This window comes from Pipistrellus hanaki (assembly GCF_964339955.1).
Source record: "Pipistrellus hanaki genome assembly, chromosome: 6".
NCBI lineage: Eukaryota > Metazoa > Chordata > Mammalia > Chiroptera > Vespertilionidae > Pipistrellus > Pipistrellus hanaki.
Window position 1 is genome coordinate 13,371,476 of NC_140508.1, and position 27,330 is coordinate 13,398,805.

Below are 27,330 nucleotides of genomic sequence, written 5' to 3' on the forward strand. Positions count from 1 at the left end.
TTTAGCACACCATTGTTTCACAGACCCTGAAACGGAGATACTGGAAACCAGGTATTGAATGCAGCACAGTGGGCATCGATCCAGGCTGAAGAGGAGTAAAGACAGGATGTTGAATTTTTACTAAGAGGATTTTCAAACTGTTTTTCATCGGGGGAAGGAATCAAAATTATCCTCCACATGGTAAGCAGAAGAGACAGTGCAGAGACCAATTAAGTCAACGACAGGGTGACTAATTTGGGATTAGAAATGGCCTGTTTTATTTCGGGCCTTTTACTGTACATGCTTGGGGATAAACTGAACTCAATCCATATAGGGCGACAATAGAAAGTATAAGTGAGTTTGAGTTTCAGAAGATAAACTGTCACATTACAAACCACTTCTGTCTTGTTTCAAATCATCTTAAAACCTAAATGGTAACTGATGGATTATCATGCACACTTTTCCACACTTATCAGAATTAAGTACATTTTCAATGCAACCTTCCAGTCAATACATGCTTATACACCGAGAGGCCAGATTGTTATGGTCTTTGAATGCATAATAATCTGGCCACTCAAGGTACATCCTATATAATAAAAGGCTAACATGCAAATTGTCCCCTTGAATAGGAGTTCGACCAGAATGCAGGCCAGTCAACTGCCCATATCTCCTCCCCCTGGCCAGGCTGGCCGGACCCCGCCCATGTACGAATTCATGCACTGGGCCTCTAACACACACACACACACCCAGACTGGCCGGACCCCGCCCATGTACGAATTCATGCACCAGGCCTCTAACACACACACACACACACACAGGCTGGCCGGACCCCGCCCATGTACGAATTCATGCACCAGGCTTCTAACACACACACACACACACACACACACACACACACACAGGCTGGCCGGACCCCGACCATGTACGAATTCATGCACCAGGCTTCTAACACACACACACACACCCAGGCTGGCCGGATCCCACCCATGTACAAATTCATGCACCGGGCTTCTAAAACACACACACACACACACACACACACACACCCCCAGGCTGGCCGGACCCCACCCATGTACAAATTCATGCACCAGGCTTCTCACACACACACACACACACACACCCAGGCTGGCTGGACCCCACCCATGTACGAATTCATGCACCAGGCTTCTCACATACACACACACACACACACACACACACACACACACACCCAGGCTGGCCGGACCCCACCCATGTACAAATTCATGCACCAGGCTTCTAAAACACACACAGAGTGGCCAGATTATTATGCGTTCAGAGATCATAATCTGGCCACTCAGTGTATAGTTATAGTGGATGTATATACAATTTCGTGTTATCTTTGTTTTCTTTTAATCCTCACTGGAGGATATTTCTCCATTGACTTTGAGTGGAAGAGAGGGACAGAGAAAGATCGATGTGAGAGTAACACATTGATTGGTTGCTTCCTGCATGCGCCCTGACGAGGGCCTGCCCCGAGGAAGAACCTGAAATCGAAGTACGTGCCCTTGACCGGAATGGAACCCGGGACCCTTTGGTCTACAGGCCAATGCTCTATCCACAGAGCCAAACTGGCTAGGGATATCTTTATTTTTAAAGATTTTTATTGATTTCAGAGAGGAAGGGAGAGGGAGAGAAACATCAGTGATGACAGAGAATCATTGATCGGCTGCCTCCTGCATGCCCCACACAGGGGATAGAGTCCGTGACCCAGCATGTGCTCTGACCGGGAATTGAACTGTGACCTCCTGGTTCATAGGTTGATGCTCAACCACTGAGCCACACTGGCTGGGCTCATGTTTATCTTTAAAAATTAAAAGTTAAGGAGGCCAGGACTTTGCTATAGCTTATATAATGGTTGATAGGTTAATAACCGTTGGGCACTTTTCATTTATTTACAAACAAGAAAGTAGCCTTTATACAAGTCTATCTTTATTTGTAAAAAATAATATACAACTAAAGCCAATTTGATTTTAAAATCAAAGTTCAGTTAATGATAATGTACATTTTTATAATAAAATTGTATTAAAATACTGACATTTGATAGTTTAAACAAAGTGTCATCCATGTACAAATCATGTTGTCATATGTAAAATTTAATTAGAAAATTCATAGTTCACAAAAGTACATACATTTTGTTGATAGCACATGAGAACATTAGCATAAATTTACTTAAAGATAAGGAACAAAATTCACAGTTAGGCTTGACACTTCATACTAGGAAATTTTATGCTGCATCCACTGATACTTTCATTAACGATGATACACTTGAAATAACTAACTCAGACAACCAATTAATCCACATTTTATTGTATAACCAAGATCTATTGGTTTTACAATACGTCTAGTAATCAATTATTTTACCAATAATTTAAGTGAGCTATAGCTGAAGACATCACTGTATCTTTAGCAGGATAATTAAAATAAGAAGCATTAGAAGCTTTAACTTCCATTTTCATGAAGACATACAAGTTTATATTTTAGTTAAATTTGTACAAAAAGTCAAGCCCTGAAGTATTCCCCCCCACAAGAAAAGTTCTGATGTTAAAACTTTGTTAAAAAAAAAGAGAGAGAGAGGTAGTGTGTGAAAGTATTTTTACTTAAAAGGTTGAACCCCTGCACCGCTTATAAATGAAATTTAACCTTATACATATTATCATTGTTTTGTCATTCAAGAGTCAAATGTATAACTCAAAGAATGTTAAAGCTGGAATGTCATTATAAAACAGTGGTATGTAAGTGGAAGAACTTCAGTGAATTCAACAAAAAGTACATTGTATTACATAATATTTGTGCAATTAATATTTTAGTGACAATATGTTTAGTGGTAATGTGAACAAAATACATTTAAGTATTCTGAGTCAAGTGATCTTCATTTAATCAAGACTTCACTACTTCATATATTTTGACCATAAAGAAAATATCCTTCAAAGCGGAGTCATCTGATTCTTCATTGTTTTAATAGCACACAATTGTTATAGGTATCCATACTAGCCCTACCATAAAATTAATCAATAAATAACTCTGACAGTAATACCCATAAGCCACAAGGAACTTATGTATTCCACACTATTCTTTGTTTCTATATACAAGCATTCTGTAGTGTTTGTGCACGTTGTATATTGAAATCAGGCAAGGAATGGAAGTTAGCAGCCTTACACTTAACTTGTTCTAAGTGGATGCATTAGAAAGTAATAAATAGCCTCATAAAATCAATAGTGATAAGCTCTACCTGTCAAAGGTGAATACTATATAATTTTCATAAAGTGTAGGCAGTGTTCCTAAAAATCCCATGAAGGAAAACCCAAATTGTTCATATAAAAAGTGCACGTTTGTCCTGTGTGTAAAAAATCTCTGAATTTGGGTGCATTTTTAAAAATCCAAAATGATTTGCACTTCTCGAATACATTGAGTATAAAAGCACACCAACAACACACACAGCAAAAGGATAATTTCCAATGAGATTAGGAATGAGGGTGAGAAGAGGTGGAAGAGGGTGAGGTGAAGGGAGAGTCTCCCAATGCCAAGAGCCAGTGGCATTGCCATTTCCAGGGTAAGTTACACCCACATGGAATGCATTTGTGAGAATGAAAACTACAGGAAGGACAGACAGGCACCTGAACAACTGGTAGAGTTTCTTAATTCAGGAACAGAGTTTTGATGCCTTACAACATAGGAAGCAACTCCTAAAAATAGTCAATCAGTTTGATTTTTTAGAAATTAGGGGGAAAAAGCACTTGGAAACATTGCCTGTTACAATTCACAACAGAGGAACATTAAAATATCAAAATAAAATACAGAGAACATAGGAGCTGAGGTCCCCAAGGTACCAAAAGTTAGAATGAGACTTCTTCACATTAGAACTTTTAAAAATACAAAGGAAAAATTAACTGGGCTCTGCACAGCAGGTTAAATATGCAACCACTCCAAACGGAAATTATCTAGTCCTCTCACACAGTTCTAGAATGTGCTCTAACATCCAGTTATCTGTAGACAAAACAGCAAAAGTACATAATCGGATTAGCAAAGGCCCCTTTGTTATAGATTTAAATTCACCTCTGACCCACCAAAGTTTATATTAGCAATTATCAAACTACTATTTTAATAACATTTTGAGCTTGCAATATTATTTTTTCTCATGCCCATTCCAGGTCACTGGTTCAGAGGTATATATGCTTTACACTAGCGGAATGTATAGGTTCCCATGGCATCTTCACTCAGAAAACAGTCAGACAGTGGTTTCATAGTGTTATGATTGTTCCATCTTCTTCTAAGAGTTTTTGATTTGGAACACGCGTTTCAAATTCAGTGTTTGTGCCACTTGCTGCTGGTGTTAAGCTCACTTCATTAGAAGGAATAAAACCATTCTGTCCAGACTCCAAATTGAGTTCCATTTGTGTTAATGATTCTAAGCTCTCCGTGGTAGGAACAGCTTTGGGAATCTGCTGTGGCACTCCATTATCTTCAATAACAATGTCATCTTCATCACTGTCTTCATCCTCTGGCTCAAAGCTGGGTTCCATCTGCTGTGGATAGCCGAGAAGGCTGTTATCAGTAGACTGGCCGGAGCTCCCGGAGGTCCGACTGTTCCTGACGACATTGTTCCTCTGGTTTGCTGGTCTGACTGTTATGATGAGGTTGCGGCTGTTTGCAATCATCATATCCGTTACTTGATCCAGACTCTTCCCTGAAACTTCTATGCCGTTAACTTCTAAAACTTCATCATTAACGGCTAACAGTCCTGTGCTTTGTGCCAGACCTCCCGGGACAAGTCTGGATATGAAGATCCCTGGGACCTTCTCTAAGCCATGTGGCGTGACCCTGACACTGGAGCCATCCCTGATGTAGAATCCTAAGGGTTTCTCAGTGCCGTATTTGTACAGACGGACCCTACGATGCGTTTCTGGGAGAATATCCACGTCTATAATGGAAGACACAGGTCTGAAGTCTTGGGGCATACTAATGACTATATGAGGCTTTTTTCTGTGGTTGTCAGGACGCAATACATTGGTTAAAACATTCTTCTTCTTTATTAGTGTGTCCGTACCGAAGGCACTGTAGTCTGCTTCTTCTGTTTAAAAATAAAATAAAATAATTATAGAAATGCTGTGAAAACACCCATTTATCTGCAGTTGAATCTGTACAGAAAGGATAATTAAAATTTATTTGGTACATAAACACACTAGTTAACCATTAGCTTATTTTAATGGGATCAAAATATAGTGCAGAAGATATGCTATATCAGAAAAAAACACTAGGTGGCCCTCTCAAGTACACATAAAATTACCCAATGTGCATGTTAAATATAACAAAGTTCAATAACTATGAAACAATAAGAACCATGGCCAAATGAAATTCTGCTAAGTTTGCAAACACATTCTTTAAAAAAAAAAAAAAAAAAAAAAAAATATATATATATATATATATATATATATATATATATATATATATATTATTGATTTCAGAGAGGAAGGGAGAGAGAGATATATAGAAACATCAATGATGAATCATTGATCAGCTGCCTCCACCTCACACAGGGGATCGAGCCCCGAACCTGGCCATGTGCCCTGACTGGGAACAGAACCATGACCTCCGGGTTCAGAGGTCAACAATCAACCACTGAGCCACACCGGCCAGGTGCAAACACATTCTTAAACAAGTTACTTAAAATGCATTTTGCCCCGTTTAATGGTACAGCTGCTCTTCATTCCACAGTTTTTCTTCATGTCCTGTGGGAATTTGCCGAAGTCATGGTTTTTAGGTAAAAATCTTCTCATTTTTAAATGCTCACACCCAGTGAAACAATAACAAAAACCTATTTGAGTTAAATAACACCCAGGGGTTGAATACATTCTTTAAGCCAACAATTTATAATCTCTGATGTACATTAAGGGACAACAGGACACCTAAAACCAGATATTCTTAGATTACATGGATCGAGGAAGACCGGCCATAAACAAAGCACCTCCTCAGAGAATGGGAGGTAGAAAAGGAAATGAAATTAATAGCAGGCACAAGAATTGAAATCCCATTTCAGTTAAAATAAAGGCAAAAGGCCCCCCCAAAAAACTAGTTCAAAATCCTAGTGTCGGCTACTGCTACCGAGAAGGTAACACCACGGTGTGTCCAAGGCTTCAATCTGAATTCTCTCCTGTGACCCTCTGCCACCCCCCCCTCCCCCGCCAAGCACACACACACACACACACACACACACTGATAACTATTATCATCTTTACTTTATAGACTAGGAAATGACGGGGACATAAGTTACAGAGAAAAGACTAGACCCAGGAGTTCTTTCTAGGCCAATACCTGACACATTCATACAATGAATGTTAAGTATCAACTGTGCGTTAGAATATAGAGAACTTTGGCATGTTTTTCCCCCCTTGCTACCTGAACATCTTCAAAAGCTAGTTTCAGAGAAATGTACAAGACTAGGGGTACTTAATTATTTTGGTATCCCCCCCCCTTCACCCAGGATAATTTTGTCATTTAAAGATAAAATATTTAGACTAGGTTCTAACAGAGATAGAAATTTATAATTTGGCCGTGGAAATAAATTCATTGACACAAAAATCTTTTTAGCAAAATCTGGCCAAAAATCTAACAATCATCTTCGAAATGTGTTGTTTTCCAAATTATATATTTTCATTTTAAAACAATCAATTAAGAAAACCCACCAAATATAAGAAAAATTCCAGCCCATACAAACTGTGAACAAAATTAAGTTGCCTACATACCTATTCATGGGAAACCTGACCCCAAACCCCTCAAATCTGCATAATTTGGCATTGCATCCTGACCCTGTTTGAATGCTCTCTGCTAAATTCTCAGAAGCAATATGCCCCTGTACAAAGGCACCTTTGTTCTCCCATCTAGCTAATCAGTTTCCAGCCACTGGGAAAAATATTCTGGCAGAGAGCCAGGGTGCAGGGTGCTAGTTTAAAGTGTAAAGGTGAATGTCCACAGGGAGGAGTTCACTCTCTACCTGAGTATGTATATCAAAGCGCTGAGCTCAGACTGTGATGGGAAGTTTGGAAATTTGGTTTATAGCAGCCTTCCACTTGTATAAAGCCAGGCTTACGCAACAGTACATGATACCGGCTCAGAGCGGCACTTCCCTTACCCCAAGCCTGCCCCTCCGCAGACAATCTCAGCCAACAGAACGACGAGCCACCTGCAAGGCCACTGAACTGCCAAGGATGTCTCACTTCTTTCCACACAGAAAGCTCCCGTGCTTTACTTACCGAGGAGCCCTGCAGGCCCTTATTCTGTAAACGTTAATCCTGAAAAGCCTGGTTGTCTCATTCCTTAGCTCACAGAGAGTCAAAAGTTACAGAGTGAGAGGTAAGGGTCCTACTGAGTGGCAGACACAGATACAAGAAATAAAAGCCTACAGTGGATAAAAAGCAAATTTTGGGGGACAGGGGGATGAAGCATCAGCATCCTTTATTAGTAACAAAACAGGAACAGTTCATGTTAGAGCCATTAAGAAAGTTCAAGATTATGACTTGAAGTTCAGCAGGAACACAGGGCAGACTGAAATCATTTTTGAAATTGTAATCCAGGGGCTGTAAACTTCTTCTGTAAAGAGCTATACAGTAAATATTTCAGGTCCTGGAGGGCACACGGTTCCTGTTGCAAAAGCAGCCATAGGCAGACCATAAAGGAATGAGCTTGGCTGTGTTCCAAGGAAAACTTTATTTACAAAATAGTCAGCAAGCCTTAGTTTGCCAACCCTTGTTCTAATCCAAAATGGTTAAATGAAACAGATCTGGCAACTTTACAAAGATTAAACATCACTTAAAGCAATACTAAATTCTGCAGATCCCTTCACTTCCTAATAAGAAAAATCAATCACCAAGTATTAAGAAGTATCTCGTATGTGGTTCAGCATTGTTTTCTGGGCCATAGATCCAGTGAAAAAAACAGATAAGGTGCTTGCTTTCATGGTGCTTATGGTCTAGAGGAGGAGATGGCAATTAATTTCAAATAACTGAATTATTATAAAGGTGCCAAGAGCTGTGATGTACACTATGCCGTGTAAGTATGTAAATGAGAACCTAGCATGGTGCACAGGAAAGGAAAGGCTTCGTCAGGAAAGCAAGGATCACGCTGAGACTAGTTAATCAGGGAAGGACATTCCAGGCATAGAATGCAACGAATAAAGAGAGGAGCAGGATGGAGGTAGGGGAAGGAGTCCAATGTACAGTCACACACTGCTTAACAGGGATCTGTTCTGAGAAATGCATCGTTAGGCAATGTCATCGTTGAGCGAACATCATGGGAGGAATGAGTGACTTACACAAAACTCGATGGTACAGCCTACTGCACACCTAGGCCAGCTGCATGTTCTGGCCTAGTGCTGCAGAGCTGCAAGCCTGTACAGCAGGTTACTGCATAAAACTACATGAGATTAAATCAAGCACAAGAGAAAAATTATGCAATCAAGAGACATGAGCCCTAGCTGGTTTGGCTCAGTGAACAGAGCATTGGTCTGCGGACTGAAGGGTCCTGGGTTCAATTTCGGCCAAAGGCACATGCCCGGGTTGCAGGCTCAATCCCCAGTAGGGGGCATGCAGGAGGCAGCTGATCAATGATTCTCTCTATTCATTGCTGTTTCTATATCTCTCTTCCTCTCTGAACTAAATAAAAAAAATTTTTTTTAAAAAAGAGAGAGACATAAGAGAGGGATGCTGCTGGTGTTAACAGGGCCTACTGTTTGAAGCAAACTTTTTTTGTGAATAAGTAGAAAGAGTAAACTCTAAAATAACAATGGAAAATACAGTACATATGTAAACCTGCAACTGCCCTTCATGATCACAAGCAGGTATTAAGGGCTGTACATAACTGCATGGCTGAACGTTTACAGGCCTGGCAGTGCAGCAGCTCTGTTACCAGCATTGCCACAGCTGCATGAGGAATGTGATGCACTCCCACCTTACTATAGCCACATCGTCACAAGATAGGAACTTTTCAGCTCCTGCATTCTAACGGAGCACCATACATGTGGTCGAATTTGTTGACAGAAACCTCATTATGTGGCTCATTGACTGCAGTGAGGTTAACGAGTGGCTGGGGGAGAAGGGGCGGGGAGGAGGAGGAGTCCAGAGCCAAGACAGAAGCAGCCAGGGGCCAGGCAGACCAATGGGGACTTCAGGGAAGTGGTAAGGATTATGGACTTTGGCCTAAGGGCAACAGGAAGAAACCAAGGGTTTCGGTTTTTCTCTAAAGCCCTGGCTTCGAGCTGGAGAATGGACCCGAGAGGAGACAGGAGGCTGTGCAGTGGTTTAGAATGGCACCTGGCCTGCAGCAGAGGCAATGGAGATAGGGCAAAACACCTGAAAAATAAGTAGAACACAGTTTTAACAGGCTTGGCGACTAAGCAAAACCGGTATGTGTTGAAGGTGGCTTCTAGGTTTCCATCATGAGAACTGGTGTCATATTTGGAGATAATACTCCACAATTTCCTCCTCTCTCTCTCTCTCTCTCTCTCTCTCTCTCTCTCTCTCTCTCTCTCTCTCTCTCTCTCTCTCTTCCTTTTTATTTTATTTAATGTTTAATTTCTGGGACCATACCTTTTGTTAAACTTTTTTTTTTTTTTTTTTTACAACTTACTATTACAATGTATATACCTTAGACATTTCTAAATTAAACCCTGATTCATTAAAATATAATCTTAAAGTCCATTTGCAAAATAATGTCCACTGTACAGGTGTTGGGGCCACAAGGCCATGTCCTAAGTGAGGGGATGCTTAAAGCAAGGCCCTTCTAGAGAGCCCAACAAACCCTCTGAATAAACCCAAGATGCAGACATATTTGTCTAATGCCACACAAACAGGTGGTGATACATACAGCAAGAACTGTGGTGGGCACATTCTGATCAGATCTGGCGAGGAGTCTCTGCATTTCAACAGACCCCAGACTTGGCTGATCAGCATGACTGGCTGGGAAGTTTTTTTTTTTAAATACACATTTCCCTGGCTGTATTCCAAACCTACAGATATAACCTGAGTATTTTTTAAAGGTACAACCTTTGGATATTTTCTAATATTGTTTGATGTACAATAATAATCTAAAAAACAAGAGGAGGAAACCTCTACTCTGTACCTTCTCTTCTCCTCCCCCAAATAAATGACGATACTCTAAACTCCAGTGGGGATGGGGGCTGGCAAAAGACCTGGAAATCCTCTCTGTGAAAAGAAACTTTAAAGATATCAGGCTTTTTGTTTTGTTTCTGCTTCCATGATAACAGCCCTAGAAATGGAATATGGGGTTTTTCTTCTAACAAATTATTACAAAATATAAAACTTTTCATTCCTATCTTCAAGTTCAGGCTATTAAGTAGCTTATGCATTCAACCCTAAGCTTTCACTTCAAAGACACTCTGAATTCCAGATCTTCAGAGGGTAGTTCATCTGCTAAGGATGGGAGGGTGTGGCCCTTCAGGGGTGGTCAGAAGAAACCCTCTGAGAACATGACCTGTGCTAAGATCTGAAGGATGAGGAGGCAGCCATGGGAAGAGCTAGAGGGAAACCTTTCTTAGAAGAAAAAGTAAGTGCAAAAGCAGAGACAGCAACCAAGCCTGAGGGACAGGAAGCCGGTGTGGCTGTGATGAGGGAGGAAGAACTGAGGAAGATGAACTGGCAAAGGCCAAACAAGGAAGGAGTTTCTTCTGGATGCAATGAAAAGCCAGTACAGGATTTTAAGCAGGATTTCAACCAACTTCCTGTTCACTTTTTGCTTACTAAGTCATGCTTGTATTTTACACACACACACACACACACACACACACACACACACACACACACATATATATCCTCACCTGAGAATATTTTTTCCATTGATTTTTAGAGAGTGGAAAGAGAGGGTGGAGGGGGAGAGAGAAAGAAAAATCAACATAAGAGAGACACATCAATAGGTTGCCTCCCACACGTGCCTGACAGGGACCAGGGATCAAACCTGCTATCAAAGTACATGCCCTTGATTAGGAATCAAACCCATGACCCATCGGTTCTTGGGCCGATGTACTAAACCACTGAGCAAAACAAGCCAGAGCTTAAATTTATATATTTTTTAAAGACTTGCCAGGACCGGTTTGGCTCAGTGGATAGAGCGTCGGCCTGCGGACTGAAGGGTCCTGGGTTCGATTCCGGGCAGGGGCATGTGCTTTGGTTGCGGGCACATCCCCAGTGGGGGGTGTGCAGGAGGCAGCTGATCGATGATTCTCTCTCATCGATGTTTCTAACTCTCTATCTCTCTCTCTTCCTCTCTGTGAAAAATCAATAAAATATATTAAAAAAAAAAAAAAAAAAAAAAGACTTGTCTGTTGAATGAACTATTTCTAAGCCAAACTCTGAGGCTATTAATTGTACTGGATGCTTATCTTTAAGACATAGAAAAGTTTTGTTCACATAGAAACATTTAAAAAAGAAACAGCAGAAAATGATTAGCCTTAAAAGATGTTAGGACTAATTAATCCCATAATCACGTAAGTGTTACAAATCCAGTAGCAAAAACATGTGGTGGTATAATCCAACTCATATAATCTCTCTAATGAAGGGAATAATTTTGTCAGGTGGCAGTGGTTTAAAAATAGTCATTTTACATTTGAATACATATTCCAGAGAGCAACTAAATTTTTAGTGAAAATTGCAACTGCTAACAAGAAAGGCCTACTATCTAACAATTATTTAAATTATTCTACTCAAAATGACAAGTTCCACTCAAATGCTTTGTCCTTCTCTCCTCTACTGAAGTTCTTCTCTAACATTCCATACATAGCTTTCCAAGGATCTATCTTTGGTCTTACTTACCATTTCTAATTTCCTAACCCGGTTGAAATTCACCAGCCAGATAAGCTTTTCTGCCCTAAAACCAAACCGATTTTTTCTCTTCCATATTCTGCTGCACCTCCAATTCATCCCAAGAGCCAAATTAATCTCCTAAAGTAATACTCTAATTGTACCACACCCTTGTTATCTACTAAATCCATCTGGGGGGGGGGTGGTTAGGGAAAATTGTGTTTGTTAATATTTTGTAAACAGTCAGTTGATAAAGCTTTAAGTTAGCTTGGCAGGTTATTCTGTTGGTGGACTTTAGTTCCGCCAAACCCAGAGAAGCTAACATACATAATCAGTGGAATTTCAAAGCCGCGGGATTGCTCCCATGCTTATCAACTGATTGGAAAGAAAGTTTCATCTTCAAGGGTAATCCCTACCATTCTCTGTTTCTGGGTTGGTTTACAAACACAGCAAGGCTTTAATTATCCCACCAATACAGGGCCTGCTGCTTTCCTGCTAGCTTTCTAAGCCTCCATTTACCAAAGACAAAGGAATAAATGGCACACACCCTGCCCATCTGCAGACAGAGACACACACATGAAGGAAGACACAAAGTTAAAAAAATAAAACTTAGGAATCAAAAGACATTTGAAAACATTTGCAATATAAAGCAGCTACTTCAAATGTTCTTTTATAAGACAAATATCAACGTTTACATTCCTCCAAAATAATGAGTTGCTATCTAATTTTCCAGATGAGTAACTACTAATTTGCTTTCTGCGAACAATATCTTAAAAGAGAAAGGAAAGAAAACAGTCTCTGGATGCCTGCCTACTAAATGCCAGGGCACTGTACTTAACTCTTTCAATCCTCCTAGTAATCCTCTGAGATAGTATGTCCATTCTATAGAAAAAGACAGTGAGACCCGGAAAGGATCAATAGCTTTCCGTTAGGTATCTATTAAGTACAGCACTGGAAAGTTGGTTGTCACCAAAAAACTAGAATGCTTCTCTGACTCCAAAGTCATACTCTTTCTACCACATCTTCCTGAATGAACAAAATTTCATTCATTAAAGTAAAGATTCAATAAATTACGAATTTCTATTTTTAAAAATCTAAGAGGGTTATAATTAAAGTAATTAAAACCACAAACTTTCTGCCCTGGCCAGGTGGCTCAGTTGGTTGGAACATCATCCTGTATTCCGAAAGGCTGTGGGTTCAATCCCCGGTTGGGGCATATACAAAAGGCAACCGATCAATCCATGTTCTCTCTCACACTGAAGTTTCTCTCTCTCTCTAAAATCAATAAGCATATTACTGGGTGAGGAATAAAAAAATACAAAAAAAAACCCCAAAAAACCCCCACAAATTTTCTAAAGTACACTAGTGAAGTGTAAAGATAACCATTAAACCAATAATACTGAAAATGTTTTAAACTCACTTGTTGCTTAATATGGTAAGATTCACAGAAAATGTCTATTCAGTAAGTTTGTGGCAAAGTCTGTGTATCCTATCAATGAGAAAAATAAAACCATTCCTATTTGTAAAAGAATTTTATAAACAGTGGTACTTACCCTTTTTTTGGATAAAAATTCTAAGCAGTGGATTGGCCGTTGAAACAGCTTTGTGATAATTATCGTCGTTATTTATAGGTAGTAAGTCTCCATGGATGTCTGCGTAGCCTACTAAAACATCAACATTTGGGATCTTATGAACATGTTGCAGTAATCCATAAAACTCCTCAAATTTTCCCGGTTTTGATCTTTCCAGTGAAAAACGACGAAACTCAGCTCCAAACTATAAAGATAAAAAATGTATTAATTTTAAAAAGTAGCAGGACTCAATTTTAAAATGCATGCCACAGAAAATTATCAGGCTTATTTCTCTTACTAAAGAAGATAGTTCCAGTGACAGTCTATTGTCAGAAACCTCGTCATCTGGAGATAAAATAACGTAAGAAAGGCATGGGGATGTGCCTTCTTGATGCTGTAGTTCTGAAGAGCATCACTTTAAGAGATGCAGGTTTACCTCAATGCCCGGGCACCCAGGCTGCATTGGGGACTGCCCTCTTGCACCCTGTCTGCAGCCCAGGTCCTGAAAGCAGCACTCTCCTCACTCAGGCCATGGGGTAAGAGGTGCCCAAGTCTTTATTTTGTCCATTAACAAAAAGCATTAAGTTTCTTCCCCCATAAAAGGAATTGCTATTTCACAGAAGTGGCAAGAATGAAGAGAAACAGGTACAAAAAGTATTTTGAGCTTCTTGGCATTTAAGATATGATACAAATGGAGGCACAGTATTTAAGAAATCAGTCTAGAAATAAGCATATTCCTTGTTATTATTACAAAAAAGCTTTATTAATACGTCAAATGTATGTCCTACAAGTACCCAGGAACACAAGAAGTGTTTACATTCTTGGCACAGGGCTAGACCCTAGAGACTGAAAGACTCAGGCCTACACGAGCTTACCAATTAGTGGATAAAGAGAATAGTTACATCAGAGAGGTATTAAGGGATCATACCACCAGGGAGTACATGACACCTCTACCAGGCCCAATATTTATCTTCACAATTCTGATTCGCAGGCCTGCTTCCCTATGCTAGAATCACACCTCTGTTCTCCAAATGTTGAATTAGTCAGGTGGCCCTTATTCAACGCTCAGGACTGATTTCATCTAGTCCATGAACAATAGGATCTATAGAACTTACTATGGGACTAGCATGGCATTTTTCCCCAAATGTGGAAACCTAGGAAAGGTTAATCAGCCTGGCTGGTGTGGTTTGGTAGTTGAGCATCAACCTATAAACCCAAAGATCACGCTCAATTCCCAGTCAGGGGACATGCCAGGGTTGGGAGCTCCATCCCTAGTGTGGGGCATGCAGGAGGCAGCTGATCGATGATTCTCTTTCATCATTGATATTTCTATCTCTCTCTCCCTCTCCTTTCTTCTCTGAAATCAATAAAAACATATTTAAAAAAAAAAAAAGTTAATCAGCCTTCCTCAAAAAGGTATACCCAGCCACACAAGTGGAAAATGCTACATAACTATAGTCACACTCTTAAGGTTACTGTGGAGACCAGATAGTAAAAGTTCAGTTAAGTCCTGGAGTTGATAAAAAAATTTTTAAAGCTAATGTTCGCAAATGACTTCCAGTCAAGATGGTGGCATAAATAAACAGGGTAAGCATCTCCTCCTATAACCACATCAAAATTACAACCAGCCCTAGCCAGTTTCGGTCAGTGGATAGAACTCAGGACTGAAGGGTCTAGGGTTTGATTTCCAATCAAGGGCATGTGCCTTGGTTGCAGATTCGATCCCCACCCCGGTCGGTCAGGGTGTGTGTGGAAGGCAACCAATGGATGTGTCTCTCCCATCGAGGTTTCTCTCTCTCTCTTCTCTCTTCTCTCTCTGTCTCTCCCCCTCCCGTCTACTCTCTAAAAATCAATGGAAAAACATCCCCTGGGGAGGATTAATAACAACAGCAATAAAATTACAACTAAATACAGAACAACCATCATTCAGAACCCCCTGAAGTCTGGCTGAATGAAATCCTTCAAGACTGCTCTAAAAGGAAGGTATCATACCCTAGAGCACATGTGTCAAACACAAGGCCCGCGGGCCAAATCCAGCCTGCCAGGCCTTGCAATGTGGCCCGCACCGGGCTGTCATCACTGCACTCCGCTGTCAGTTTATGACATTGTCAGTTTATGACTGTTCAGTAAACCATTCGGCCCGCGATTTAGGCTGGATTTTAGATTTTGGACCCTTCTCTGATTGAGTTCGACACCCCTACCCTAGAGTCAAGCTCTGGAAACAGACTGGAAAAGGCTTGAATGTAGTAACTATATTCCAGAACTACAAACTATGGGAAATAAGGAAAACAAGGATATCTTCACTAAAAGCTCTACCAGGGAAGCCATCATATCACAAAACCGAGTCATGGTGCAAGTAGGCTTCTGCATATCCCTTTTCTGAAATGAATTTTAAATTTTTGGAACAAAGCAACATCCAACAACCATCATCTGACTCCCGAGGAACTATCAGTTAGATAAGGCTAAAAGATTTCCACCACTGATTATCCCCTCCCCCACCATCCCGAAAAATATCATTTAGCCCTAGCGGATTTGGCTCAGTGGAGAGAGCGTCAGTCTGCGGCTGAAGGATCCCAGGTTCGATTTATGTCAAGGGCACATGCCCGGGTTGCGGGCTTGATTCCGGGGGGAGGGGGGGGGCGGCGGCGGCAGCAGCAGTGTAGGAGGCAGCCAATCAATGATTCTCATCATTGATGTTTCTATCTCTCTTTTCCCTCTCCCTGCCTCTCTGAAATCAATTTAAAAAAATATTTTTAAAATACCATTTAAATGCTTACATTCAATATATAAGCATCTGAATATTATAAAAAACAAAAACAAAAAACCAAATGTTTGCCAAATGTGCTTGACTACTGAACTCATTTTTCCTCTAAATAGCTATTATAAGAAATACTAATGTACCACTAAGACAGCCTTAAGCACCCTGCAGACAAAGTCCCTATCAGAATAATTTGAGGTTACAAATGTGTCAATTCATTTTTCCAAGGACCTTACTGGTATCTGGAGTCACAGCTCTTACTCTCTGAAGTTCACCTGCCTTGCTTACCCCCGATACTCACTAGTTTTACATTAAAACTCACCAAAACCACCAATATCCTCTAATAAATTTAAAATTTCCAAAATACATTCCTGAACCATAAATACTAACACTTGTCAAGAAATATAAGGTGACTCATACTCAACGCTCTCAAAAGTGTAGTCACACCTTCTCATTCAAAGTAAATAAAAACTCGGGAACACCCTTCATATCAGAGTTAGTCTTATGATGTTATCAAAAGTCATAGTTTCTCCTTCATTTCTGTATTCTGGTATCACAACATGAAGTTCCTAGGGCTTTGATTCACCCCAGTATTTATAACTTCCCGTGATCCAGAAATGGGAGTAACATCTATGTAATCACTGAACATTTTAGGGCTTCAATGCTTTTGCTAAAGCTACTGGATGAAAATTAACTGCTCAACATTTTCTTCTCTCGCTTAAATGTTATGACAAAAACAATAGAAAACTGTATGGCTCACAGTAGATGTGCCCTTTTGCAAATGTTAGCAGGAAAAAAAGAGAAATTGTTATGCTTCTTGCATCAGAACAATAGGATTAAGAGAACTTTTTTACTACATAAAAACAAAACAAAACATGAAGGTAGAGTTAAAATTAAGACGAATCAACAACTATTCATTATATAAATCATTTATAACTTTTTTAGCTTTGGTCTAATTTGTCTTGATTACTCAGAATGTGAATCAACATCCTACTCCTAGCATCTGTTGGTACATTCTAGAAATGCAAACTTAATTTTAATATTGTTTGTCTATGAATAATAATTAGGAAATGAACAGCTCAAAGACTGCTCCAAGGTTATTAAAGGACACCACCTTGATTATTGATTAAGAACTTTCCCAACACGGGCGAAACAGGAAGATAAATCAGTTACCAAAGAAAAGTCACATGGTAGCTGGTATCACAATTTAACTATAGTTATATTTGCAATCTTCATTTCTTTACTTGTACCATTTTTCCCTTCCATGAGCAAAGATGATAAAGTTGACACTGTTTTCTACGAAGAACAAAGAGATCCTGAAATGTGGGTTTACATATCACCTAGCTGTGGTCACCACCTAACTTCTCAGGAATCGCTTTTGTAAAAAAAAGCCATACTACCACTAAAGCAGTGAAAAAGAAAACATCTGTCCAAATGTTTTCAAATGGTAAAGTGACAGGTGTTTTATTTAATCCATTAAAGATTGCCGAAACCGGTTTGGCTCAGTGGATAGAGAGACAGCCTGCGGACTGAAAGGTCCCGGGTTCGATTTCGGTTAAGGGAATGTACCTTGGTTTCGGGCACATCCCCAATAGGGGGTGTGCAAGAGGCAGCTGATCGATGTTTCTCTCTCATCGATGTTTCTAACTCTCTATCCCTCTCTCTTCCTCTCTGTAAAAAAATCAATAAAAATATATTTAAAAAAATAAAATAAAAGATAAATGTATCAACCATATATATTTGAAACACAAGGTGTCCTATTGAAATAGAGCTTATACCGTGCCTATTTATCAACAGCTAGAATGACACTTCATTCCCTGCAGGTTCTCAGAATGCCTTGATCCTATTTAAGAGACAGAGTTCACTAAGAGTGCAGTATGGCAGGCCCCATTTATAATACTGGTATAGGTTAGATGTTAAGTATGGGAAAGATTCACAAATCAGTTGACAGAAAGCCTGAAATTCCAGTCCTCAAGAGCTCAAAGTTTTCTAGTCTCAGGAGATAAATGACTGTTTGGTTGTATTTATCAGTGTACCTAGAATTCCTACTCATTTTCTCCCTGGGACAAAAAAAAATTAAAGACTTGCTACCAAAATTAGGACCATAAACTGGATTTTAAGATCATGCAATACTGTGTTTTGTTTTTTTTTTTTAACCTCAACTCCCACAAAACCATACCAGATTTATAACAGGAATGCCATTAGAAGACTCAACATCGGGCAGCTATCAACCACTACCACGACTATACATACTGCTAGAGCAGTGTTTTTCAACCTTTTTTGGGCAAAGGCACACTTGTTTCATGAAAAAAATCACGAGGCACACCACCATTAGAAAATGTTAAAAAATTTAACTCTGTGCCTATATTGACTATATATAAAGTAATTCTCTTGAATAGGAATCAAATAAACACAAAGAAAGTATTTTATAATTACTTTATTATGAAATATTAAGTAAACAAAATAGTGAAAAATTATAAAATTCTTGTCTTGTCTGCACCTACGGCACACCAGGCAACATCTCGCGGCACACTAGTGTGCCGCGGAACAGCGGTTGAAAAACGCTGTGCTAGAGGAAAAGCTTTCTGTGTTTCAAATCATCGTAACCCTTAGCCCAAGCATGTGTCACTTCCATTTGCAATGGCAGGCCCTTGGGGGACACAGGGAAAAACACACTCCTTAAACTGCTTTAATTACATTTGATTCTTAGGAAGCAGCGAGGCTTCTGAAACTAACAGTTTGCCGACCACTGGCCTATCCTGACACATGAGTTAACTTTCAGAGAACACTGTAAAATGATGTTAAGAATGAATTTAGATGTTCTTGATGTCACTATCTCGGTTACAACAACTTACTGAACTTTATCAACTCTAGATAATAAAAAGCATTTACCCACAGGCTCCGGGAAGCTGTCCTTCCCCCCCTTCGCTTGCACTCGCTGATGCTTCATTATTTCTGAAGTTGATGCGTTTTTACTTTCTCCTACCCTTTTACGTGTTTTGGTCTTCCCGGTTCTATTTCACATGTGTCAGGGCCCAGCCAGTGCCCTCTCTTTTTTTTCTATAAAGCCTCAAAGTTACTCTGAAAAAAGGCTTTAAAGTTTTTTGTCATAAAAGCAGAGCTTGGCGAAGTAACCTTTCGAAGCCCCCGTCTTCCCGGGAGAAGGACACTAGATTATTGAAGCTCCTTTTGGCTCCCCGATTCATGAGAATGTACCCGGGGCTGCCGATCACCTTCAAATTCCAGCTCAAAGCCTCCTTCGGAGAGCATTCCCTGGCTAATCCCCACAGACCGCCCTGCTCAGGAAGCCTGGAAATGTAGGAATTCAGTAGATACCGAGGCAATTATCTGCAGATTGGCATGCCGTTGGTCAAGAATGAAAAACACTTGATGTGCAAAGGTAGGTAGGTAGCGCGATGGAATGAAAACAGCATCCAGACTCCAACCGTGGAGTGCTCCTCGAGCGAAAGGTGATCGTGTTAATGCTATGGACTCAGTGCATTCCGGAGTCCGTGCCAGGAACTTCCCCAGCAGGAAGCGAAGCCAGCTTCCAGAGGGCCGTGTGGTTCCCTGGGCTCCCTCCTCACCGCCCAGGCGCCCCGGAACCACAGAAAGGGGGTACCATGTTGTGACGACGGGTCCTCCAAACACCTTCCCCTCATAGGCCAGGAGGCAGAATTCCCCCGAACGTGTGGCAACCGCTCTGCGCGCTCATGGCTCCGCTGTATCTTGGCCCTTAACTCCCGTCCATGAACGGGAATGAGATTGAAGGAACCAGACAAAGTGCTCCCCTGGTCACCTACCTACCTACCTGGGCCAGGACCAGACACAAACCCCCCCACCCTCCGCCCTCTCCTTCTCAGCAAGTTTATTATCCACCATCTCCTGCCTCCAAATCCCACCACCGCGCCTCGCACCGGCCCAGGCGCCCGGCGGCTCCCCAGGCCGGTCCCCGGCCTCCCCGGCCCCGCTGCCACCAGGACGGCCGCCCCGCCCGCAGGGCCCCGCGCACCTTGCTCTTCACCTCCATGGTGCCCAGGCAGCCGCTGCCCGCCCCGTGCCGGTGGCTGCGGTTCATGCTGAGGCCGGGCCCCGCGGCGGCCTCCGGCGGCCGGGCCGCCCCCGGGAGCGCGGGGAGAGAGTGCGCGGCCGGAGGGCTCCGGACGTGGCTGCGGCCGGGAGCCTCCTCGCAGGCACCTGCCGAGGGGCGGCCGCGGCTCGAGTCTCCGCGCAGAGCTTCGCCGGGCGGCTCCTCACGCGGCGAGACCGAGGGTGGGACTGGCCGCGCGGCCAGCGGGGACGCGGCTCCCTCCCTCAGGGCCTTGGCGGCACCCGCGACGGAGGGGGCGGAGGGGGCAGAGGGGCGGAGCAGAGGCGACGGGCTCCGCAGCCTCGCGCTCCGCCGGCCGCCTCCCCCGCGAGCCCGCGCGCACGCGCGCACCCGAGCTGGGCGGGAGGCGCGGCACGCGCGCGCGCGCTCACCTGCAGCCTCCTTAAGGGCCTCGGAGGCTCGCGCTCCGCCCCCACCCAATAGGAAGCGCGCACCTGCGCCCGCGGCGCCAACCAATCGGCACACGTTCTGCAGGGCTCGTGGGCGGGCCATCTTCTAGAAAGTCCCGCCCACCGCGGCGTGATTGGCCTGGCGCTGCGAGGGCGGGGCGGGTCACCTGAAGCCCTGGGCCTCTCTGAACCAGAGGGAGTTGGAAAACCCGCCCTGTGGTTTCCGCCCCGGGAAGGCCCGCCGGAAGCCCGAGCGCACCTGGAGACGGGCTGGGGTGGGTGGGCCTTTTGCGCACGCGCGGGCGCGGGCCGGGTTGCCCTGGCCGGGGTTGAAGCTCGCAGCCCGCTGGGGGATGTAACAGTGCCGCCCGGTGCGTTGTCCAGGGGCGGGTGGGTTTCACCTGCCCCTTCTGCTAGCCAGCACTTTGGGATGCTGCAGCCTGAACCCAAGGCCTCCACCACCCATTTGCGTTCTTTAGGTGTCAGGCTGCAACTCTGGTTGCAAAATTTAAGTTTTCCCGCTTCTACCACCGTTACTGGGGGAGAAAGAGCCTCGGGGTTGTTCTGGTTTGGTTTTGTAGGGACTTTCTGCGATCTCTCAGGTCCTAAGGGGTAGAATGGGTGCCTGGAGGGAAGGAATGTGGGCTGAGGCCCGGAATGGCCCTCGCAGGCCTGGCCTCCGTTGGGATTTCTTCTAGACAGGCCCTTTAAGGCTCCCCCCCCCTACACACACACACACCTTTTTCTTTATTTTAATTTCTGACGGCTTCCTCTCCTGTCCTCCAGCCATTTCTTGGCCATTTGCTGTTTCCACCAATAATCGCCTCTGGATTGTGTCTCTGATAACAAAAGATTGACTCCTCTCCAAGTGCTCTAGATTCCGGTCCGCCTCACAGAGACCCTGTTTAGCTTTGGCTGCGGTGAGGAGGAGACCCCCACATCCTTGCACCCACCTGCAGGAGGGCTCTCTGTGGGACTGCTGCTCAACAAAGAGCTTCTTATGAGCTGGGCCGGGCCTGCAGGCGGGTGTCTAACCATGGAATGGCCATTCCACCTGAGTCCTCAGGGCCTTCCTCCCTCATCTCACATCCCTCCTAACACCTCGCACACCTTCATGTCAGCATGTGACTCACAAGGTAAAGTTTTCCTCTGTGTGTGTCTGTGTGTGTATTGTGTGTGTGATTCACTTCTGCCCCAGATGAAAGCTGTGGGAAGGCAGAGACCACATCAGCTTTGTTCATTGTTGAGCATGTAGCATGGGCCTGACTCTTGGCAAGAGCTCAGATGGGTCTTTGCTGGGTGCTGTGCTGAGGGAGTGTGTTCTCTCCACGCTAACTTGCCCCACCTGGCTTCAAAGGTGAAAACCCCATCTTTTCCCCTGAGGGGTTCAAGTCACCAAATGCTTTTGGGGGAATATAAGGTTTTTCTAGCCTTTTTGGGTGGCAGTACAGGTGGAAAGGATACCATCCCAAGCTGAGTAACAATAAGTCTGCCTTCACCCCTGTTCATACTAATAAGTACCTACTTTGTGACTCAAGCTGAGCTGGAAATGAAGCATGCTCCTGTGATGAGGCATAGGTCTCAAGACCCCTTACTATTCTTAAAAATTACAAAGGTCCCCTAGCCTGTTTGGCTCAGTGGATAGTGTTGGCTTGCAGACTGAAGGATCCTGGGTTCGATTACGGTCAAGGGCACATGCCCTGGTTGCAGGCTCGATCCCCAATAGGAGGCGTGCAGGAGGCAGCCAATCAATGATTCTCTCTCATCATTGTTGTTATTATCTTTCCCTCTCCCTTCCTCTTGAAATCAATAAAAAATATATATTAAAAAAAAATTACAGAGGCCACCAAGTATTTTATTTATATGTGTTCTGTCTTTCAATATTCATGGTATTAGAATGAAAAGTGAGAAATGTTTAAGACACAAGACTACATAAGCACACATTCCAGTAGTCATAGGGTGATGATATCATCATATGTCATGTCCCTTCTAGAAAACTCCCTTGTATACACAAGGAGGGTGACAAGAGCAATTGACATCACAATATTGAGAAAATAGCTTTGAGAATCCCCTAGCAAGGTCCCAGGGACCCCACTTTGAGAACCGCTGACTAGAAAACATGTCACAACCCTTAGGGATCTCCATCTGAGCTGTCACCCTCCTCTCCCCAGTTCCAGGGCCACACCCTGGGAGCAAGAGCCCCACTTTGTGTGAGTGATTGTTGGGTGGTTGAGCTTTACTGCTGTTATCGGTACTGATTAATCTGACCCTTTTAAAAAGGAAGTTTGTGGATGCCAACACACCTGCGTGGGCCCTGCATTCCTGGAGGTGTCGTCACATCCTCTCTCTCCTCCCCCAGGGTGTGGCATCCCTCTTTGCTTGGACTTTCCTTTCTAGAAGGGAGAGCCGGGCCAGAGCTCCCTGGATCTCCTGAGCAGAATTTGCGCGAAGGCCTGCCTCACAAGCATGCCCGGGCTGTGTGAGGAAGGAATGTGGAAAATAGTTAGGCTTTGATAAAGGCGCTGTGGAGGAGGGGAACCCTGTCGTCCTAAGAGCTGTTAGGACCACACTTTTGAACTTGAGCCTTTTCCCAGAAACATGAACCCTGAGAAAAGCACACAGAAAGGCTTATATCTGTATCTTTGGTTTGAAGGCTGAATCCTAATCTCATTTCTCTCCATCATCCCTCCTCACCCCCAAATCCTGAAGCTCAAGCTGACCAAGACCTACATGTGGAATGAAAAGCTAGTGCCGCCAAAATTGGTTTGGCTCAGAGGATAGAGTCGGCCTGTGGACTCAAGGGTCCCAGGTTCAATTCCAGTAAAGGGCATGTACCTTGGTTGTGGGCATATCCCTTGTTGGGGGTGTGGAGGAGGCGGCTGATCAATGTTTCTCTCTCATCGATGTTTCTCTCTCATCGATGTTTCTAGCTCTCTATCCCTCTCCCTTCCTCTCTGTAAAAAAACAATAAAATATATTTAAAAAGAAAAGCTAGTCCCTTGCCTGGGAGAATTAGTACTCAGGGAGTTAGGAAGATAAAGTGAAGCGAGTGTATGACACGGACTCTATAAATTAATAGGTTCACAAAAATCATTGGTTGGGAACTGGGGCTACCGCTGATTATCACACCCACACAGCTTCTGATCTCTCCAGCCCATCTCCACCCCTGGGAGGAGCTAGCGAGGCTGTGACAGTTCTGCTTTATCCCATTCAAGACTTTCTGTCTTTAAGTGCTACAACTTAACACACGGTTGTGTTCGTTTGGTGAAAAGAGTTTGTAATTTTCCATAATTAGTTTTATTGATTCGTGTCACGCACAATGATACCTTTTTCTTTCCTTCTTCCTCCAACTCTTAGAAAAAGAAGAAAAAAAAAGAAAAAAAAAGGAGGTGGCAAGGAGTCATACATAATCGTGGTGAGGTATTTTTCAAGAAGTTTCTCTTGCCAGCTCTTTTTCTCCTTGATTGCTCAAGTTCCAGTGGATGGAGCTGGTTAATAATTCTCTGAGAAAGAGTTGAAGTGTATATTTATGAACCTCAGACTACTCACCAAAGCATTTTAAGCTCTTTAGCAGAGGTGGAATTAAGTCACATGATCTGCTTTCTGGTTAATAGCTTATAATACTTTAATACTGTGTGTGTGTCTGTGTGTGTGCTGCACACGGAGGGTGTGGGGGTTGGAACTGACGGATTCTCCCCTGTGGGCTGTCACAGGCTAGATGCCCTTCTGGGCAACATCACGATCTTCGCGGAGGTATGTGTGCCAGGCACTGTGCAGGAGCCCAGCCTTTGAGGAGCTGACCTTTTCCCGCTCTGGGACTCAATTTCTCCATCTGCAAAGGCAGGCGCCAGAATGAGATCATCTCCACAGTCCCTTCCAGCTCTCAACATTCTGCAGTACCCGGGGATAATGAAGATTGATCATCATTTCAACATGAGCAGGGATAAACTGGAAGGAAAAGGGTAATCTTTCCTTCAGGATCAACAGACAGGCTGCAGTCATCAGCTAAAATAGTCCAGTTTCTAGGAAGTGTTGGTGACGATGATGAAAACTAGCACTTAGGAGGGTCCTGCCAGGTGCCAGGCACTGTGCAAAGCTCTCCCGAGGATTATCTCAGTCACGTTGAAGCAGCAGCAGAAAGAGCTTTGCATTCGGAGGCACTCAGATCTTAAAAAAGAAATTTAAAAATTTAAAAATTAGATGATGGATGCTAATTTGAGCCCCTCGCTCTGCTCCTTGCTGGTTGGGTGACCTTGACCCTGTTCTCTTAACCGCTGGGAGCCTCAGAGTCGTCCTCTCTAAGAGGAGAGGGCAGTGCCCATCGCATTGTGGCTGGAATCAGATAACAGCTTTGCAGAGCATCAAGTGTGATGAGAATACTAGTGGTTGTTGCTTAGCTAATAATACTGCCTATGAAAGCCTTTGAAAAAAACTCCTTGAAATAAAACAGAAATGTGTACTAAACTATTCTTTTTGTTTTCACACAGAACAACCTTTTAATGGACATCTCTTAGAGTCATTGATAACAGGACTCGCCAGATGCCTGTATTCAAATCCTGCCTCTGCCATTTCCTCACTGGGTGACGTTGGGCAGGTTTTTAACTTCCGTGACCCTTGGCTTTTCACATTTATAAAATGAGGCTGCTATGAGATTTACCTGTCTTCATGTATAAAGCACTTAGAATAGGACTCGATACAGAGTCAGAATTCCATAAATGTTACCTTTTGTAGTCATTATTGCTGTCTAATTATTTTCATTACCTATTGCCCTAATAGAATTCCTGAATAAGTACTTAATAAACCCCATGTGTGTAACACTGAGCTTGACGTGGAGATGAGGGATAATAAGAAAAGAGAATGAAGATAGGGTTCCTCCTGTCTGGCACTTCAGTTTACATAGAGATCGGCTCAGTAAACATTCCTGGAGCTCCTTCCAAGATCAGACAACTATAAATACGATAGAGTTGTTGCCTCCAAGAAACTGTAGCTGAGAAGCCAGACGCACAGAGAGCCGTCTTCTGGAAGTGGTGGGCACAGCGGTTACGGATGTGGTGAGGTTGTTGGCGTTGACCACCCAGAGATCACATCTGGCTCTTCCACTAGCCAGCTGTGGAACTCTCTCTAGAGAAAGACCACTTTCCGCAGGAATAAACGGAAGGTAAGTAATGGTATCTACCTTCTTTGAATTAACCGCTGTCCAGGGAGTGTCTGCGATGAGCAGGCACTATGCTAGCTGGACCCTGCAGTAGAGAAAACAGAACAGAATCTCTGCCTCCTGGAGCGGACATCCCAGGGGAGAGAGCATACGCCAATTATCTCATTAAAATATATAGTGTGCTCCTGTTAAAAGCCCTGGAGAAAACTTAAGCAGGGAAGGGGGATGGGGAGGCCTGGCTGTGAGGGGGAAGAGGGGACATGGTGTGGATGGAGAGAGAAATGTAAATGAGGTGGCAGGGATGGCCTCTCTGGAAAGGGGGAGGTGAGAAAATGTTTTTCCAGTTGCCCCCTCCCCCCTCCTCACTCTCAGGTTGGGGGGTGGGGGGGAGGGGGAGGGTGTGTAGCATCTAGGCAGGGTCTGCTGGAGTGTGAGGACTAAAGGTGATAAAGCTCGCTCAGGGCCTGGCACACAGCAAGCGCTCAGGAGACACCAGCTGCTGTTTGGACACATTACCCAGTACAAGGCCCGGGTACAGGAGAGGTGGGTGGGAGCAGAGAGAATGACTAAGTCAGCCGGGGAGTTCTGGAGTGTTTCAGGGGTGAAGTGACTCTGATGAGAGCTAGGGCAGAAGAATGAGTAGGAGTTAGCTAGAGGCATGGGGAGGAGGGGGAAAGGAGGAGGGGGGGCCAGGGAGAAGGGGAGGAGGCATTCCGGGAGAGGGAGCTTCCCAGCAGAGGTGTGTGGGGGGAGAAAGAACACCGTGTGTTCCCCGAGCCATTGAGTGGGGTGTGGGTGTGTGGGGGGTGGGGGTCCTCTCTGGAGATGGGGGCTGGAGAAGTAGGGGGGAACCAGATGACAATGTCCTGAAAGGCCTTGGGGAGGAGGTTATGCTTTCTCCAGTTGGTGCTGGGAGGAAAATCTTTAAAACTGGGCAATAAAGGATCAGCTTTGTGTTTTCATAAGATCTAGCCAGGAGGTAGGCACTGGGGACAGCAAATTAATGAGTTTTTCAGGGAAGGGCATGATTAAACGGCAGAATAAGTGGTGTGGCCCCTGAGACTTACAGAGGAGGCAGGCCATCCCTCCATTCATTTATTCTTTCATTCAGCACGTCTTTATGGAGGTCCAGCTCGGTGCCAGGCACAGGCTAGATGCTGGGGCTGCTCTGGGGATAAGACCAGCTGGGAGGCGGGGCAGGGGAATGTCACCAACAAGACTGCTTGGTGGCGGGGCAGGTAACTGCGAGGAGTGAAGAGGCAGGGCGGGGCCTGGGAGGAGAGAGCTCCAAGCCTCTGCCAGTGGTGTAGCCTGCTGGAAGGCGGGCTTCACAGTGCGGGTCTGACTCTTTAGAGGAGACGCTGGCATTTTTAAGTGAAACTTTCTGGTTTTTAAATGATGGCCACTGGTCGAACAGTGCCATGACTGAGAATAAGTGGAGTGCGTGCGTTTGTGTGTGTGTGTGTGTGTGTGTGTGTGTGTGTGTGTTCTATTTAGGATGGGAAAGCTCTGAGGGGGTGATATTTAAGTCTTACAAGGTGG

The 27,330-nt window shown here is 43.7% G+C and overlaps 1 protein-coding gene across 1 annotated transcript; it reads right to left on the minus strand.

The window, feature by feature from the left end:
* Positions 1-1,907: 1,907 nt before the first annotated feature.
* On the minus strand, positions 1,908-20,623 carry PARD6B (par-6 family cell polarity regulator beta). The gene is made up of 3 exons (XM_084887112.1): positions 20,146-20,623; positions 13,358-13,580; positions 1,908-5,068 (listed from the first exon to the last, which is right to left on the minus strand). The coding sequence occupies exons 1-3, from the start codon at positions 20,209-20,211 to the stop codon at positions 4,239-4,241; spliced, it is 1,119 nt and encodes a 372-aa protein (XP_084743238.1). The 5' UTR covers positions 20,212-20,623; the 3' UTR covers positions 1,908-4,238.
* Positions 20,624-27,330: the final 6,707 nt, after the last annotated feature.

Bases quoted from the DNA above. Each gene is read 5' to 3' on its own strand.
- PARD6B (XM_084887112.1), bottom strand. From the start codon at position 20,211: ATGAACCGCAGCCACCGGCACGGGGCGGGCAGCGGCTGCCTGGGCACC. The intron at 13,581-20,145 runs GTGCGCGGGGCC...TTATCTTTATAG, and splicing joins CCATGGAGGTGAAGAGCAAG to TTTGGAGCTGAGTTTCGTCG. The intron at 5,069-13,357 runs GTAAGTACCACT...ATTTTTAAACAG, and splicing joins AATTTTTATCCAAAAAAAGG to AAGAAGCAGACTACAGTGCC.